At 39.2% G+C, this 15,840-nt stretch overlaps 1 protein-coding gene across 1 annotated transcript; it reads left to right on the top strand.

The window, feature by feature from the left end:
- Positions 1 to 14,286: 14,286 nt before the first annotated feature.
- Positions 14,287 to 14,761, top strand: LOC129890574 (uncharacterized). The gene is made up of 2 exons (XM_055966103.1): positions 14,287 to 14,601; positions 14,705 to 14,761. The coding sequence occupies exons 1-2, from the start codon at positions 14,287 to 14,289 to the stop codon at positions 14,759 to 14,761; spliced, it is 372 nt and encodes a 123-aa protein (XP_055822078.1).
- The last annotated feature ends 1,079 nt before the right edge of the window (positions 14,762 to 15,840 follow it).

Below are 15,840 nucleotides of genomic sequence, written 5' to 3'. Positions count from 1 at the left end.
TTGGATATGAGGCTCAACATTGTGTTTGTTCTTCATTAACTGTTTCCATATCAGAGATTGTCCTGTATGCCACTTTTTGGTTATAGGATTTGATCTCTGACAGTACTTGGCTTTGAGGAACTCACCCCATAGAGAGTTCATGGTTATGAAAATCCACCATTGTTTGTATTAGAAAGACTTAGGTACATCTGATATTAATCTTACTCCAATACCACCTTTTAATAGGGATAGATTAGATTCTTCCAAGAGGACCAATGATATTTCCTCTTTTCATTCTTCCATCCCCAGAAAAAGTTGGCTATGATGCTCTGAATTTGCTTGATGGTGGTTGCAGGTGGGGAACTAGCAGACATCAAGTGAATGGGAAGTGCCTGGATGGCATGTTTAATCAAAGTAACTCTTCCTCCATAGCTGAGTAGCTTGGATTGCCATCCATTTATCCTAGCCACAACCTTAGCAATAAGATCAGAGTAGTAGATGATCCTTTGCCTAACAATGTAGAGAGGACACCCTACGTATGTGATAGGGCTATTCTTCTGCTTGAAGCCTGTAACATTCTTGATTCTTCTCACAGTAGAGTTGAAGGCATTAAGAGGCAGCATGTAGTGACTCTTGTCTCTATTTATCAGTTGACATGTTCTCATAGGTATGTAAGGTCTCCATAATGAGCTGCGAAGTCTGAGACCTCCCAGATGAGAAAATAATTATATCCTCTACAAAGCTGAGATAATTAATCTGAGGTCCTCTCTTTGCCATAAAAAAGCCATGATATTGTGGTTGCTGATGGAGATTGTTCAAGAGTCTAGATAGGACTTCAGCACCAAGAATGAATAGGGCTGGGGAAAGAGGGTCCCCTTGTTTAAGGCCTCTTGTGGAGTGAAAGAAGCCATGTCTTGAGCCATTAATGATGGTGGAGTACTAGTTATGTGACATAAGTCTCCATACCATGTCAATGAACTATTCCCCAAAGCCCATTCTCCTCAAGACCAAGCATATATAGGACCAAGAGACTCTATCATATGCCTTGGCCATGTCTAGTTTGATAACAACATTACCTCCCACATTAGGCTTCTTGATTTGGTGGATGATCTCTTGGGCAAGTATTATATTCTCTAAGATGCTCCTGTTCTTAACAAAACCAGATTGGTTAAGAGATATGAGACTGGGCAGAATGGGAGCTAATCTGTATGTGAGAAGTTTGGAGATAATTTTGTTTGTGAAGTTGCTAAGGCTTATAGGCCTAAATGCTGATAATTTGTTAGGATGGTTTACTTTTGGGAGTAAAACCAAACAGGTATGGGTATAATATTTAGGTAAGGTTTGTCCACTGAAGAAGGCATGGACCACTTTGAGTATATCCTCTTTTATAATATCCCAGCACACTTGGAAGAACTTCCCATTCATCCCATCAGGGCCTACAGCTGAATTGGGATTTATGGAGAAGACAACAGTCCTTAGCTCTTCCATAGTAGGGATAGCTTAAAGATCTCTATTATGTTCAGCACTGACCATCCTTGGGATACATTGAAGTGCATCCTCCTGAATATGTTAATCTTTACCCGTGAAAATGTATTGGAAATGGTCACATGTAGCCCTGGCTATCTCATCATCTCCCTGCAGCCAGGTACCCTTCTCATTTTGAATGCTATGGATATGAAGTTTCTTCCTCCTTCCTCTTATCGAAGCATGAAAATATTTAGAGTTCATATCACCTTCTTTGAACCATTGCAACTGAGTTTTTTGCTTGAGCATGGATTCCTCCATTTTTAAGTATCTAATATACTCAGTATTAATGGAATGAAGTTTGGTTCTGCACTCCTCATTGTTGACAGAGATCAGTTCCTCTTCAGCTTGTTTAGATTTTTCCTCATATTCTTTCACTTTGGCATAGATATCCCCAAACTGTAACTTGGACCAGCTACTAAGAGTGGAAGATAGCCTCTTTATTTTTTGATGGAATCACCACATTATATTACCCTCTGTATCCCTACTCCAGCATCTACTAACTATCTCTATAAAAGATGGGTGGTCTGTCCAACAGTTTAGGAATTTGAAGTATTTGATATAATGATGATTGTGTTCAGTCATTTCCAAGAGTAAAGGACAATGATCTGACCCCACTATAGGTAGGTGAGTAATGGTAGTCTGAGGCATCACCTCTAGCCATTTGTCATTGCACATACCTCTATCTAATCTCTTCCATATTCTGAACATTATACCTCTCAGATTAGACCAGGTATATTTTTGTCCTGAGAACCCCAAATCCTACAAACCACAGGCTTCAATGGTGCTAATAAATTCCAAACTCTTTCTCATGTTGTAGGTTACACCCCCTAGTTTCTCTTCAGGATCTGTAATAACATTGAAGTCCCCTAGAGTGCACCATGGAAGGGATGTATTTGACTACTGTAGCATGCTGTTCCACAGGGGTCTTCTGAGATGGTCCTTATATTTTGCATATACAAAAGTATCAATGTACTGATTGGGGGACATTACATGGTTCAATTCACAAGTAATTAACTGCTCCCCATTTTCCAATATCCTGCAGTCAATATCCTTAGTCCAAAAAATCCAAATCTTACCATTTGGATTGCTGATGGCATGGTCCATGCTAAGTTGATTTCTAAATTGTTGAATTTGAGAACTATCTGAGAATGGCTCCAAAATGGCAATAATAGATATTTGATGGATACTCTTAAGGGACTTAAGTCTTTCCATGGCTCCTTGGGTATTGATACCTCTTACATTCCAACTGAGTATATTAATCATTGGGATATTTTGGAGGTAAATAGTCTAGTATGTGGTCTGCCTGTTATTACAGAGTTAGTGGGGCTATTTGGCTTGACATTATACATAGTTTTTTGCACTTTTCTAGGGGATAATCCTTGAGATTTGGTAAGCTGCTGAATTTTATCCTCTAAGTCCCTATCATTCTCAGTGGTTGGACTGAAAGCTGTGAGCAGGTGTTCACTGGCATTTTCATCTTCATCCTGACCCTGCATGGATTGGATATCATTGTCATCCTCAGCTTCATACTCATCTACAATATATTCATCAATGTCTGGAGGGACTTTTATGTTAGTATTCAATATACTTTCCAACTAAGACTTTGTGCTCTGATCAGGAGTTTTCTCAGCTATTTGTTGAGTTGGTGTATGATTATAATGAGCTTGTAGGGGAGAAATATCAATGCCTATTTGATCATCATCCAACACAAACTGCTGACATCCTGAAGGAACCTCAGCCTCCTTTTCTGCTATGTCAAATACCTTAGTAAGAGGTCTTTTTTCAATATAGTTTTTCTCCTGAATCTTATTTTTAAGTGCCTCTTCTTTTCTTGCTCAACTTATTTCTTTTATCAGTAGAGGCTTTACCACTAGTACTTTCAAATGATCCCATGTCTTTGGCCATAAAACCTTTATTTGCTTGCAAGATAGAAATATCTGTAGCGTCCTCTGCTTGCCTGAGTTCTGGAGTTGCTGTGATAATTTGATCATTGAGTTTAGTGGTAGCAGTGGTTCTAAAGTCATACCTAGGGTTAGTATTTTGGTTCTCATGCAAAACATGAGACAGTCTCCCACCCCCTATGGATTCCCCATCCTGCAGGTTAGTGGATATCTCCTGTACTTTTCCATCCATACCTCCATCAACTTCTGAATCAGTAGCAACAGAAATATACAATGGGAATTTCAGCGATCTAGGGAGAGCTGAGTCAATACCTGGGCCTTTGGCATTGTTGTACTCCACAGCTTCCACATTATTATTAAGTTCAAAATTGGCAGCCATAGGGTTATCTACAGGTTTGTTAGTGGCCTTCCTTTTAAAAACCTGTTGAATGGGCCTGTGGGGATTAGGAACCAATATTCTATGGGGAAGGGGTTGCTGACTCTGGAATCTAGATGCAATATTACATTTTTGGATATTATCATTATTAATATTAAAGAAGGTACCTGTTGGCTGCATGTTCTTTGGTTGCTGATTATCACTGGTGAGTGGTTGAGGCATTTTTGAGCTTTCTCCTTGATGCATTCTGCTTTTTTAGTGTGTTGAAGAATTCCTTGTTTGTGGGATTGGCCATTTTTCTTGGTTTTTTTCTTTTGAGTTTGCCATTCCTCTTTTTCTTGCTTACCTTCAGATTCTTCATTAGTCTTATTTGCCTATTGTTCCTTGGTGTTGTTTTTCTCTTGGATTTGTTCTTCATTAGCCTTACCAGTGCTAGTTTTTTGCTTGGCTGCTGCAGTTTCTTCTTGAGAGTTCTTTTGCCTATTTTCCTCTTCTCTTCTCTTCACAGTAAAAGCAGTATGGTTGTGGCCCTGGTGCTTACAATGCTGGAAATATTCAGGCACTCCTTCATATTGAATTGGTTGCCATCTACCTTTGCCATTCACATCTTTTTCAAATCCCATCCAGACATGTTGAGGTCTTTGCTTGGTAATATCAATTTGGACCTTTACTTTAGCAACACTACCTCTAGTTTTCTTATATGTTGCCAAGTCCAGGAACAACACTTTCCTAACTGGAGACAGTAGAGGTGTGACCACTTTCATACAATAATAATGCCAAGGAAGTTCTGGTAGGATTGCCCATATAGGGATCAAAGGAGTTTCCTCCTCTGGTTTAAATATGGGAGTCCAGAGCTGTAATCTCATGAGCTGGCCTTGGATGAATATTTTTCCTTTTGTCCACACTGTTATGTGATCAAACTCATTATCTAAATCAATGTATAAGTGTCTAGAGTTGAAGTGAGTCAGTTTAACCCACCCTTTAAGTTCTGTTTGGAGAATGAACTCCTTTCTAATAACCTCCATTCTTGGCATAGTATGTGTAAACTTCCCAATAAGTGTGTATTTACACCTAACTGCTAAATTAACCATGAAATCTTCCTCAGCAAACAAAACTGCAGGGTATCCTTGCTTTGTGGTGATTGTAGGAGGAGAGATACCTATAGGAGTATTTTGTACAGCCTCTTGGGCTCTAAGTCTGGTCACAAGTGTATGAGTCATAATAGGATTTGGAGGATTGGGAGTATTTGGATTAGGAGCTCTGATTTGGTTATTATTTTTGGGGACAGGATCGTTCCTACTTGGTGGATGGTTGTTTTGATCTCTTTTATGATTGTTAGGATTAAAAACCTCAAAGTTGTTAGAAACTCTCAATGGGTCAGAGTTGGTAACTAAGTTGTGTTCATTTGGTTGGGATTGATTAGGCACTAACTTAGTTGCTTGGTGGTTTTGATTTGGCTTATCAAAGTTACTAGAGATTTTAAGAAAATTGTGTTGGTTTGGAGTGTTCTTCTTATGAGCTGCTATAAGGTTGGGAGTGTCAGTGCCTTGGTTCTGAATAGCAGTAAGTACAATATTATTGGACTTAAACTTATTGCCAGCATCATTTTGAATATAACCTTCCCTCTCCTGAGTAGTAGTAGGTACATCATTACTATACTTAAACATATTGCTAGCATCATTTTGAATATAACCTTCCTTCCCCTATATTGAACAATCTATCACAGCACTATGGTTCTCATTTGCATTAGATTCTAATTGAGTTCCAATGGATTTCAGCATACTACTTGTGGAAGGGACAACATCATTTTGCATAGAAGTATTACCAGCAGTACCAAGGTATTCATTTGCATGATCACCACTGGATTTCAACATATTATCATCATCAGTAATCAAATTAGAAGGAGTAGAAATACCTGCAGCTGCATGTGCACCACTTATGTGATGATTTTGTTTCTTCACATTGTGATCCATATTATTATCATTAAGAGGATCATGAACTAAGCCCTGCAGGGATTTACTAATAGCAGTACCAGGAAGCTTATTTGCAAGAAGTTGCAAAGGACCTTCACTAGATTTCAACATATTGATAGCAGTACCAGGAGCTCCGGCACCACCACGGTCCTCTTGATGAATTTTTGAATTTGAGCTTATTTGTGAAGATTCGAAGTACCTTAGGTGGCTGGGAAGGTGCACACCACTATTGTGGTCCTTTTGACATTGGTCTCGCACCCCATAGTTGGCTAGAGCTCCGGCGCCACCACTATTGACAGTGTTGCAGGCGACATTCAAGTGTTTTGGTGAGGATTCTAGGTCGCGTTTGGTGTTCTGAAGCTTCTCCATATCATGAGGAATAATTTGACATTGACCTTGATCCATTATCCTCACCGGACCTCCGACACCGCTACCAATTTCTTCACCGAAGTTTGTTCCTCCAGTGAAAACTATACCATCAATGGCTCCATGACCTAGGGGATAAACCCCAGTGTGTATATTGGCTCGAATAACACCTGAGCCCCTTCGATTTTGAGATCGCGATTTCGGCAGCACTGTGGCTTTGTGCGCAGAAATCACTTGAACAGTGTGTTCAATTTGGCCGGTGAATATATGTGATTTTTGTCCTGAATTTAGTTCATAGGATGTAGATACAATTCATGTATTTAGTTTAACTCGCAGCAATCCATTCTTCTGCAAATTAATAATTCGTTGAACATTCATCAGCTCCTCCTCAGATATATGAATAGTGTTCGCTTCTGATTTTTGATGATTGGAGGAGTTATAGTTAGAGTTTGGAGATGATACAATTTGTGTTGCGTTCGTATCGATGAAATCTTTGAATCATTATTCATGCAATAGGAATAGAGATCATAAAACCTATAAAATACTATACTTTAAATTGGTAGAAAACTTGAGAAATTAATTGGGCTTCATAGATGAAAGGATCCATGAATCAATACCCACATACCTTAAGTGAGAAAACCAAATAATTTAGAAGAACTTGAGAATTTTGATGGAGAGCTTGAGTAAATTTACTAGAAGTATTCAATGGAGTCGTTGAGAGTCTTTTATAGAGACAGAAATATTTGAGTAGGTGAATTGTAGAATAAATATAATTAGAGGTTTAAGTCAATTTATAGAGTTGAATTAGGTCCTAAAAACGTCTAGGTTCATTAGCTAACAATTTAGGGAAAAGTCTAAAGTACCTTGCTAAAAACTAAATTTGGCCAGAAAACCCTTGCCAGGTCCGCGACGCGGAGGCAAGCAAGTCTGCGATGCGGAATTGTCGCGCACCTTACTGGTTTGCGTAGTTTCTTAAAAAATCTATCTTTCGATGTATGGGTCCTAAAAATCCACCGAAACTATTTTCCTGCAGGTTTGACCCCCTCATCGATATCCCAAACTCAAATTTTTCAAAAAGATTAAGGATAATGCATTACATGAGCAGTCTAATCCCAAGGAATTCTTAAGGCACTTATGAGCATTTTGATGGATATTACATTTGGAAATTTTGAATTTTCATAAGCTTCAAGTGTTCAAAAGTGGTATTTTGGGCCAACAGATGCTACGAGTCTTGGAATAGAATTGTATCAATTCGAGCCTCTTCAAAATGTGGACATTGGTCTAAAAGATTTTAAGGAATCAAAATTGGAGTTGTAACGAAGATTTGAGGTATTGAGTTGGAAATTTGATGAATTTTAGGCCAAGATTTGACTTTGGTCAACTTTTGGAGTTTTGATACTCGAAATGGAATTTTGATAACTCCGTTGGATTTGGGGGATGGTGTTTGGTCTAGGAGAAGCGCTGGTTGAATTCTTAGAGGTTCCCAACTCGTTTTTGTATTTTGGAGGCCTAAGCTAATTTAGTTGCGAGTTTTCGAGTTTTGGGTCAAGGAGACCTCAAATTCAAAATTTGATAATTCTATTGAGTCTGAAACATCGAAATTAGCATGATAGCATATAAATTTTATGTGCTCGGGATTCCGAACAAATCTCGAGGGTCGATTCCGGGATTTGAATTTCTTGTATTGCGGGTTTCTGGTGCCTGAAGGTTTATACTCCACTTTTGTGGATCCTTGTCCACATTCGTAGAGGGTATGTATTTACTTCTCTACATTCATGGAATAAGGTTCGCGTTCACAGAGGGACCAATATCTCTCCTTCGCGTTCGCGGAGCTTAGGCCGCATTCGTGGAGGGAAAATTTACCCCTAAATAGTGTTTAAACCCTTAACATGATTTAGACCTCATTTCACCATTTTTGGAGCTTGAAAAGCTTGGGGGAGGCAATTTTTTGAGGGATTTTTGGGGGAAATCATCGGGGTAACTTTCTTTATCACGAATTCATTTTTAAACATCGATAATTTCTGATTTCTTAGCTCTAATTGAGGATTTTAAATTGGGGAAAACTTGGAGTTTTCAAGAACCAAATATTTTAGTGTTTTGATGATTTTGAAATAGGTTTAAGTTCAAATTCATTTCCGTTTTCTCTAATCGATTCCAAATTCTTAAAGGATCATTTTCATGTAAAAATTTCTGGATTAGCTATTCACTTTTGAGATCATGTTTTTTGGGTATGTTTCAGTATGGTTTTTTAAAATGTCTATTTGAGTATCATTAAACTCGTATTCTTATTGGGATTATACATTTGAATAGATTATCTTGATTTGAAACATCGCCATAACAGTAAAGCTCAGATTATGGAGTAGTTCGGGATTGAAATCGAGACAAGTGAATTTCTAAACATTTGCTTAAGCTCGTAGGATCATGTATTTGTGTTTTACATGTTTGGAAGTAATGAGAAGTGATTTTGGGGTGATGTTAAATCGGACTTGATAATGAATAAGGGGGGTAATAGATGACAAATAAGAAGATTTAGCATGTTGTGTTTGATATGGGTTGATACTTAGCTTATTGTGAATATTGAATATGTTGTTATGATATGAGTTGTGACTTATTGATATTATCATTCCATTATTGCATTTTACATGTACATTGCCTTATTCCATTGGTTCCTCTACTTTGAGATGGAATTTGATTCGAGGATTTATGCCAAAGAAAAATGGTTTCGGCGAGTGATGATTTATGCCGAAGGAAAATGGTTCCAGCAGTGCCGAAGGGAAATGGTTCCTATGAGAGATGATTTATGCCAAAGGGAAATAATTTTGATGGATACATGGTCCACATGTAGCCCCCATGGGTTCTGGCTTGCTAGTCAGCGGATGTGTATCATTTAGGACAGACATGCATCACTATATTTGACATTGCATCGCATTACATTGCATGATACTTCTTTTGACATTTCCCTCTAATCTGTATTATTAACTGATAAGATCTGCATCATTGTGGAGATGTATATGTATTTGTGTACTTATGCAGGCTATAGTCTGAAAGTTGGATGGTATGATAAGAGTACGTGTGTCTTATTAGCTTAGCTTAGTCTTGGTCATTCATTTGCTGGCTACCATATCGGTGGTCCTCACTCTTGATATCTACACTTGTGTAGGTTCTAAGCCCGGACAGTGACCTAGTTCTCTCACATTCCATCTGAGGCTTTCTGAGGATTCAAGAGGTTACTGTTGATGCGGGCCATCTGTTCTATTCCTCTTTATCTTTACTTTGTTTTATTCGAGATACAAAGATTGAGACTTGTATTTATTTCAATATCTTATATTAGAAGGCTTGTATATCTGACAACCAATTCGTGGGGGATTTTGTAATGATTAAGATTTTTTTCCTTTATCATTTAAATTGTTTATTTTCAAACTGTGTTCACTTTTATTTTTGTATTTAGTGGGTTAAGCTGACTTGTCCGATGGGAAATAATAAGTGCTATCATACCCAGATTTTGGGTTATGATAAATTGTATCAAATCCTTAGGTTCATAGGTCTCACAAGTACAAGCCAAGTCTAAGTAGAGTCTCGAGGATCGATATAGAGACATCTATACTTATCTTCGAGAGGCTATGAAGATTGTTAGGAAACTCCTATTATTCACTCTTTCTTATCGTGCGGGGTTGTTATCATACTACTAAGAGTCACATATTGTTTTGGCATATTCTAAGGACCAGATCTACAGCTGTTGGTAGAGGGGAGGTAGTCCCCGAGGTTGACATTGGGACCCCAGCTAAGGGTAGAGGTAGAGGCCAAACTAGGGGCCATCGGCGTGGACAGGTTGCAGGTTGAGGCAGTGCCCATGGAGCAAAGCCAGCCTGAGGTCAGGCTAGAGAGGCTTCTCCAGAGCCACATATTGAGATTGGAGGGGACCAAATCCTTCTCGAGGTCACAGTGCCATTGTTTCAAGATACTTTGTTGAGGATATTGGGAGTATTAGAGTGCCTTACTCAGGGTGTTGCATGCACACCACAGGGTTCGATGGGTCATCCACTCACGGGTCCTATAGTTGATGAGGGTAGAATACAGCGATAGAGAGCTTAGGATGCACCTGCAGTCACGATGACAGATAATGATCAATGTCGATATGAGAGGTTTAGAAAAATGGACCCATCACAGTTTCAAGGTGGGAAGACTTAGGATGCACACAAGTTTTTAACTATGTGTAGGGAGTTGTTATAGATAGTGGGGTTGGCTGAGACACATGGGGTTCGCTATGCTACACTTCAACTGTGTGGGCCAGCTTGAGAGTGGTGGAGGGTGTATTTGATTGCTAGGCCTGTGGGGCCGTAAAATGTTTCTTGGGATGAGTTTTCTACTGCCTTTTATGACCATTTTGTCTCTTGGCGTAAGGGAGGATAGTTGGTTAAGGTTTGAGAATTTGAGGCAAGATAGCCTCACTATTGCTAAGTATGAGACCCGTTTCTACCAATTGTTGAGACATGATATGGCCATCCTTTCTGATGAGACAGAGCGGGTTTGTAGATTTGTGTGAGGATTGGATTATTTTATCTGTACATCAATGTTTCGAGCTTCCCTAAGGGGGATTCCTTCCAGTCTATTATGGGTGCCGCTAAGGAGGTGGAGTTGATGAAAAAAGAGGAGTTCGGGGACCCCGAGAGGCTTCGTGCTTTTGGTAAGTTTTTGGATACCTCATCTGGAGGTAGAGGTTCTTATAGAGAAGGTGGATCCTTTCATTATAAAAGGTCAGTTCATACTTCTATACCAGCTCATGAGGGTAGTCAGGCACTGCATGGATCATATAATGCAGATTAGGGTCACTAGGGATCATAAAAAAGGCCGATGGGTCGGGTTAGTCCAATGAGTTCATCAGATCCATCAGAACAATATTTGGTTCTGAAATTCTTCTATGGTTGTGGGGATCCTGACCATCTAATGTATTATTGCATGCTACAGGTTCATATGGTCCACAACGCACCTATTCTACTCCAGCGAGAGCACCAGCGCCTCCGGCCGGGGGGCGAGGCAGGGCTCAAGCAGATAGAGGTGGTCTCACTCCTGGTAGGGGTGTTGGTGGGGCTATAGTACCGCTGGGTAGAGGTAGAGGCATTGTGCAGGCTAACGGTGGTAGGGGAGCTCAATGTTATACTTTTTTAGGGAGACCCTAGGTCGAGGCTTCTGATGCAGTCGTCCCAGTTTTCCATTGACCTGTATCTGTGTTGTTTGATCCCGAATCTATATTCTCCTATGTGTCTGCCTATTTTGCATCTAGTTTTGATTTGACTTGTGATCGCATGCCCGTGTGTATCTATGTTTCTACACCTGTAGGTGAGCCTTTACTGATGGATCAAGTGTATCAATCTTGTCTGGTTTCTTTAGCCGGTATGACACTTGGGTAGACATGATCTTTTTGGGGATGGTAGACTTTGATGTGATATAGGGTATGAATTTGATTTCTCCTTATTGTGTTATTCTTTATTACTATGCTAAGATTGTGACTTTAGCGATACCTAGTGCCCCAAGAGTTGAGTGGAAAGGCACTAGTGGTTCCTATCCTAGCATGATGATCTCCTATCTTCGCGCTCAGAGATTGATCGATCGGGGATGTATGTCTTATTTAGCCTTTATTCAGAATACTAGCATTGAGTCACCTCCCAAGGAGTCTATTCCCGTGGTTAATGAGTTTGTCGATGTTTTCCCTACAAATCTTTTATCAGTTCCTCTGGATAGGGATATTGACTTTGCCATTAACTTGGAGCCGAGAAATAAGCCCATATCTGTTGCACCTTATCGCATGGCTCTGACAGAGTTGAAGGAATTGAAGGATCAGTTACAGAATTTATTGAGTAAGGGATTTATTCGCCCTAGTGTGTCGCCTTGGGATGCACCAATTTTATTTGTGAAGAAGAAGAATTGGTTTTTGAGGATGTGTATTGACTATAGGCAGTTGAACAAAGTGACTGTCAAGAACAAGTATCATCTTCCTCGCATAGATGATTTGTTTGACTAGCTTCAGGGAGCAACCTTGTTCTCTAAGATTGACTTGAGATCTTGGTACCATTAGTTGAGGATTAGGCCATTGGATATTCCTAAGATAGCTTTCTGGACCCGTTATGAAAATTATGAGTTTTTAGATATGTCTTTTGTGCTGATTAATATCTCTACAACGCTCATAGAGTTGATGAATGGGTGTTTTTGCCATATCTAAACTCCTTTGTGATAGTGTTTATTGATGATATCTTGGTATATTCTAAGACAGAGGAGGATCATGCTTTTCATTTAAGATTGTTGCTTCAGAAATTAAGAAAGAAGAAGTTATATGCAAAGTTCTCTAAACGTGAGTTTTGGCTTGATTATGTGGCAATTTTGAGGCACGTGGTGTTTAAGGAGGGTATTAGGGTGGATTAGGCTGAGATTGAGGCAATTAGAGGCTAGACTAGACCTACTTCTCCTACCGATATCCAGAGTTTTATAGGATTGGCTAGTTTTTATTGGCGTTTTGTGTAGGGTTTTTCAACTATCACAACTCTTTTGACCAGATTGACTCAGAAGGTTGTGGATTTTGATTGGTCTGATAAGTGTGAGGCGAGCTTTCAAATGCTCAAGACCTTGTTGACTTCAGTTCCTATATTGACCCTAGATGGGGAGGGTGAGGAATTTACTATATATTATGATGCTTCTGGAGTTGGTCTGGGAGGGGTATTGATGTAAAAAGGGAAGGTAGTTGCCTATGCTTCTAGACAGTTGAAGGTTCTGAGAGGAAATACCCGACAAATGACTTAGAGTTGGCAGTGGTGGTGTTTGTATTGAAGCTATGATATCATTACTTATATGGGGTGCATTATGAGGTGTTCACCAATCACCGAAGTCTTCAGTACATCTTCAGTCATAGGGATCTAAAATTGAGATAATGCAGATGGCTTGAGCTACTGAAGGACTATGACATGACTATCTTTTACCATCCGAGGAAGGCCAATGTGGTGGGCGATTATTTGAGTAGGAAGGCTCTTAGTATGGGGAGTCTTGCAGCAATTAGTGTTGACATGATACCCTTGGCTAGGGATGTTCGAAGGTTAGCAAATAGTTTTTTTTGATTACGGGTATCTAAGGAGAGTGGAGGCATTATTGCTTTCATTGAGGTTTGATCTTCACTAGTTAAGCAAATTCGGGAGCGACAGTGGGATGGTAAGAAGTTGTGTCTGATTCGAGACAAGGTGATGAAGGAAGAGGCCAAGGAGGCTAAACTAGATACAAATATGGTTTTGAGGATTGAAGGTAGGACTTGAGTGCCCAACGTGGGTGACTTAATCAAATTGATTCTAGAGGAGATTCATTATTCCAGATATTCTATTCACTCGGGTGAGGAGAAGATGCATCATGATCATAGCAACACTATTGGTGGTGTGGGATATAGAAGGACATTGCAGAGTTTGTGTCAAAGTGTTTGACTTGCCAATTGGTCAAGTGTGAGCACCAGCGGGCTAGAGGTGTCAGTTAAAAGATGCCCATTCCCACTTGGAAGTTGGAGAGGATCACCATGGATTTTGTTGTTGGTTTACCTCCAATCGTGGGTGTTTATAATTCTATATGGGTAGTTGTTGATAGACTAAGAAATTCTATCTATTTCATTCCAGTTAAGGTGAAGTACACAATAGATAAGCTAGCCCAGTTGTATATCAGTCAGATTATTCGGCTTTATGGTGTCCCAATATCTATTTTTTTCGGATCAAGGTTCAGGATTTACTTGGCACTTTTGGTAGGCATTACTTCATGGTTGGGTACTAGGCTTGATATGAGTAATACTTTTCACCCACAGACTGACGAACAGTCCGAACATAAGATTCAGGTGTTAGATGATATGCTTCGAGCCTGTGTTATTGATTTCGGTGCTAGGTGGGATCAATATTTGACCCTAGAAGAGTTTTCCTACAATAATAGTTATCACTCCAACATTCAGATGGCCTCATTCGAGGCACTATATGGTAGGCAGTGTCGATTTCTAATTGGGTGGTTTGATTCAGTCGATATTGACTAATTACACATGAACTTACTTAGAGATGCTATGGAGTAGGTTTATATAGTTCAGGGTAAGCTCTTGACAGCCCAGAGTAGGCAAAAGAGCTATACGGATAGGAGGGTTCGACCTTTGTAGTTCATGGAGGGTGACCTTGTGTGGCTTCAAGTATCGTCCATAAAGGGCGTGATACGTTTTAGGAAGAAGGGAAAGCTTAGCCCTCGGTTCATTGGCCTATATGAGATTTTAGGGCGAGTGAGAGATGTGTCTTACAGATTGCCCTTGCCACCTAGCTTGTCAGTTGTGCTTCTGGTATTCCATGTTTCTATTCTCCGAAAGTATGTTTCGGATAAGTGTCATGTGATCTCCCTTGATTCAGTGGAGTTAGGTCCAAACTTGACATTTGAGAAGGAGACCATATCTATTCTTGACAGACAAGTCCGTAATCTTAGTGAGGTACCGTGGATTTATGGTACTTGTAATTCTTTAAACTTAAGAATGTGCATGTCTTTCTAGTATTTGTTAGCATATTTGATGTTAGTTTTACTTTTTTTTGCAGGAAACTAAGTCAGAGAATTGGTTGAGGAATCACAACACTGAAGGAAGAAATATTTGATGTTTATGAGCTCATCCTACAACTCGTTTTTGTTTATACGGATCATAGGTATCAATCGTCAAAGATAGAAGAGAAAAATAAAATTTGAACTGAAGATTACGAGTGAAGTAAACGACTTGTTTTCAGCTTTACAGGTCATCAAGTAAAGTTGTCAAGAAGAAGTGAAAGACTCAGGGAAAAGTGAAGAAGATGAGTCAGTTCTACGGGTCGTCCATATTCCTACCAGTCGTAAAATACACTCTAGCTTGAAGTTACTAATGATGAAGTCTACGACTCTAGTTGACAAGCCGTAGAAAGCGGTCGTGAAGAAGAAAAGATCCTTAGTGCAATGTGAAGAATTACGAGCTGGGTCTATGACTCGTTAGAGTTGTTATGATCTGTAGAAACGAGCTGTAGACCCAAACCGACTTAAAGTTTCCTATGTTCTTCAAATTCATATTTACTTAAGAATTTTTTGTCTATAAATACACTTCTTAGATTTAGTTTATTTTATGCACGTTTTTGGGTTTGAGAACTGAGCTTGAACTACTTTTGGGCTTTTATTCTTGAATTTTGATTTTTGTTATCAATATTTTACATTTGGATTTTATTGAAGATTTTGGATTTTCAAAGTTACTTTGTAAGTTCATGATTGCTTGTAACATAAATATTATTGATTGGGATCACGTAGTTATGAGTATCTAATTCCACAACTAGGGTTATGGGAACCATAAAAAATTAACAACGTAGAACTTAATATCAAGTAATTCTTGAATAGTGTGCATGCATGTATTATTTTACCCTTTGTTTTGATTACTTTTTAACAGTGGCCAATGTTAGAACTCGCCTTATCCTTACTTGCCGGATCAAGGAGGTAACGGATGAGAAAAGAAATTAAACAATGAGATTTGGGTCTAATCAACCTCGTCTAATTAGCTTGAACGGATCAAGGGATAGCTAAATTTGGGATCATTGGTAAGGGTTAGTAAAGCATATACTCGTAGACGGATCAAGTTGCGAAGTGAAATTCACCTATTTATTTAATCAAGGACTTAGGTGAAATTAACTTACCGATTCTACATGTAACACACTAGGAGAGG

The sequence above is a fragment of the Solanum dulcamara genome, chromosome 5, assembly GCF_947179165.1.
Source record: "Solanum dulcamara chromosome 5, daSolDulc1.2, whole genome shotgun sequence".
Classification (NCBI taxonomy): Eukaryota; Viridiplantae; Streptophyta; class Magnoliopsida; order Solanales; family Solanaceae; genus Solanum; species Solanum dulcamara.
This window is presented reverse-complemented; position numbering and strand designations above follow the sequence as displayed.

What these genes read in the sequence shown, in the direction of transcription:
- LOC129890574 (XM_055966103.1), top strand. Translation starts at nt 14,287, where the DNA reads ATGGAGGGTGACCTTGTGTGGCTTCAAGTATCGTCCATAAAGGGCGTG. An exon ending in AAGTCCGTAATCTTAGTGAG is followed by an intron (nt 14,602 to 14,704) that starts GTACCGTGGATT and finishes TTTTTTTTGCAG; the next exon opens with GAAACTAAGTCAGAGAATTG.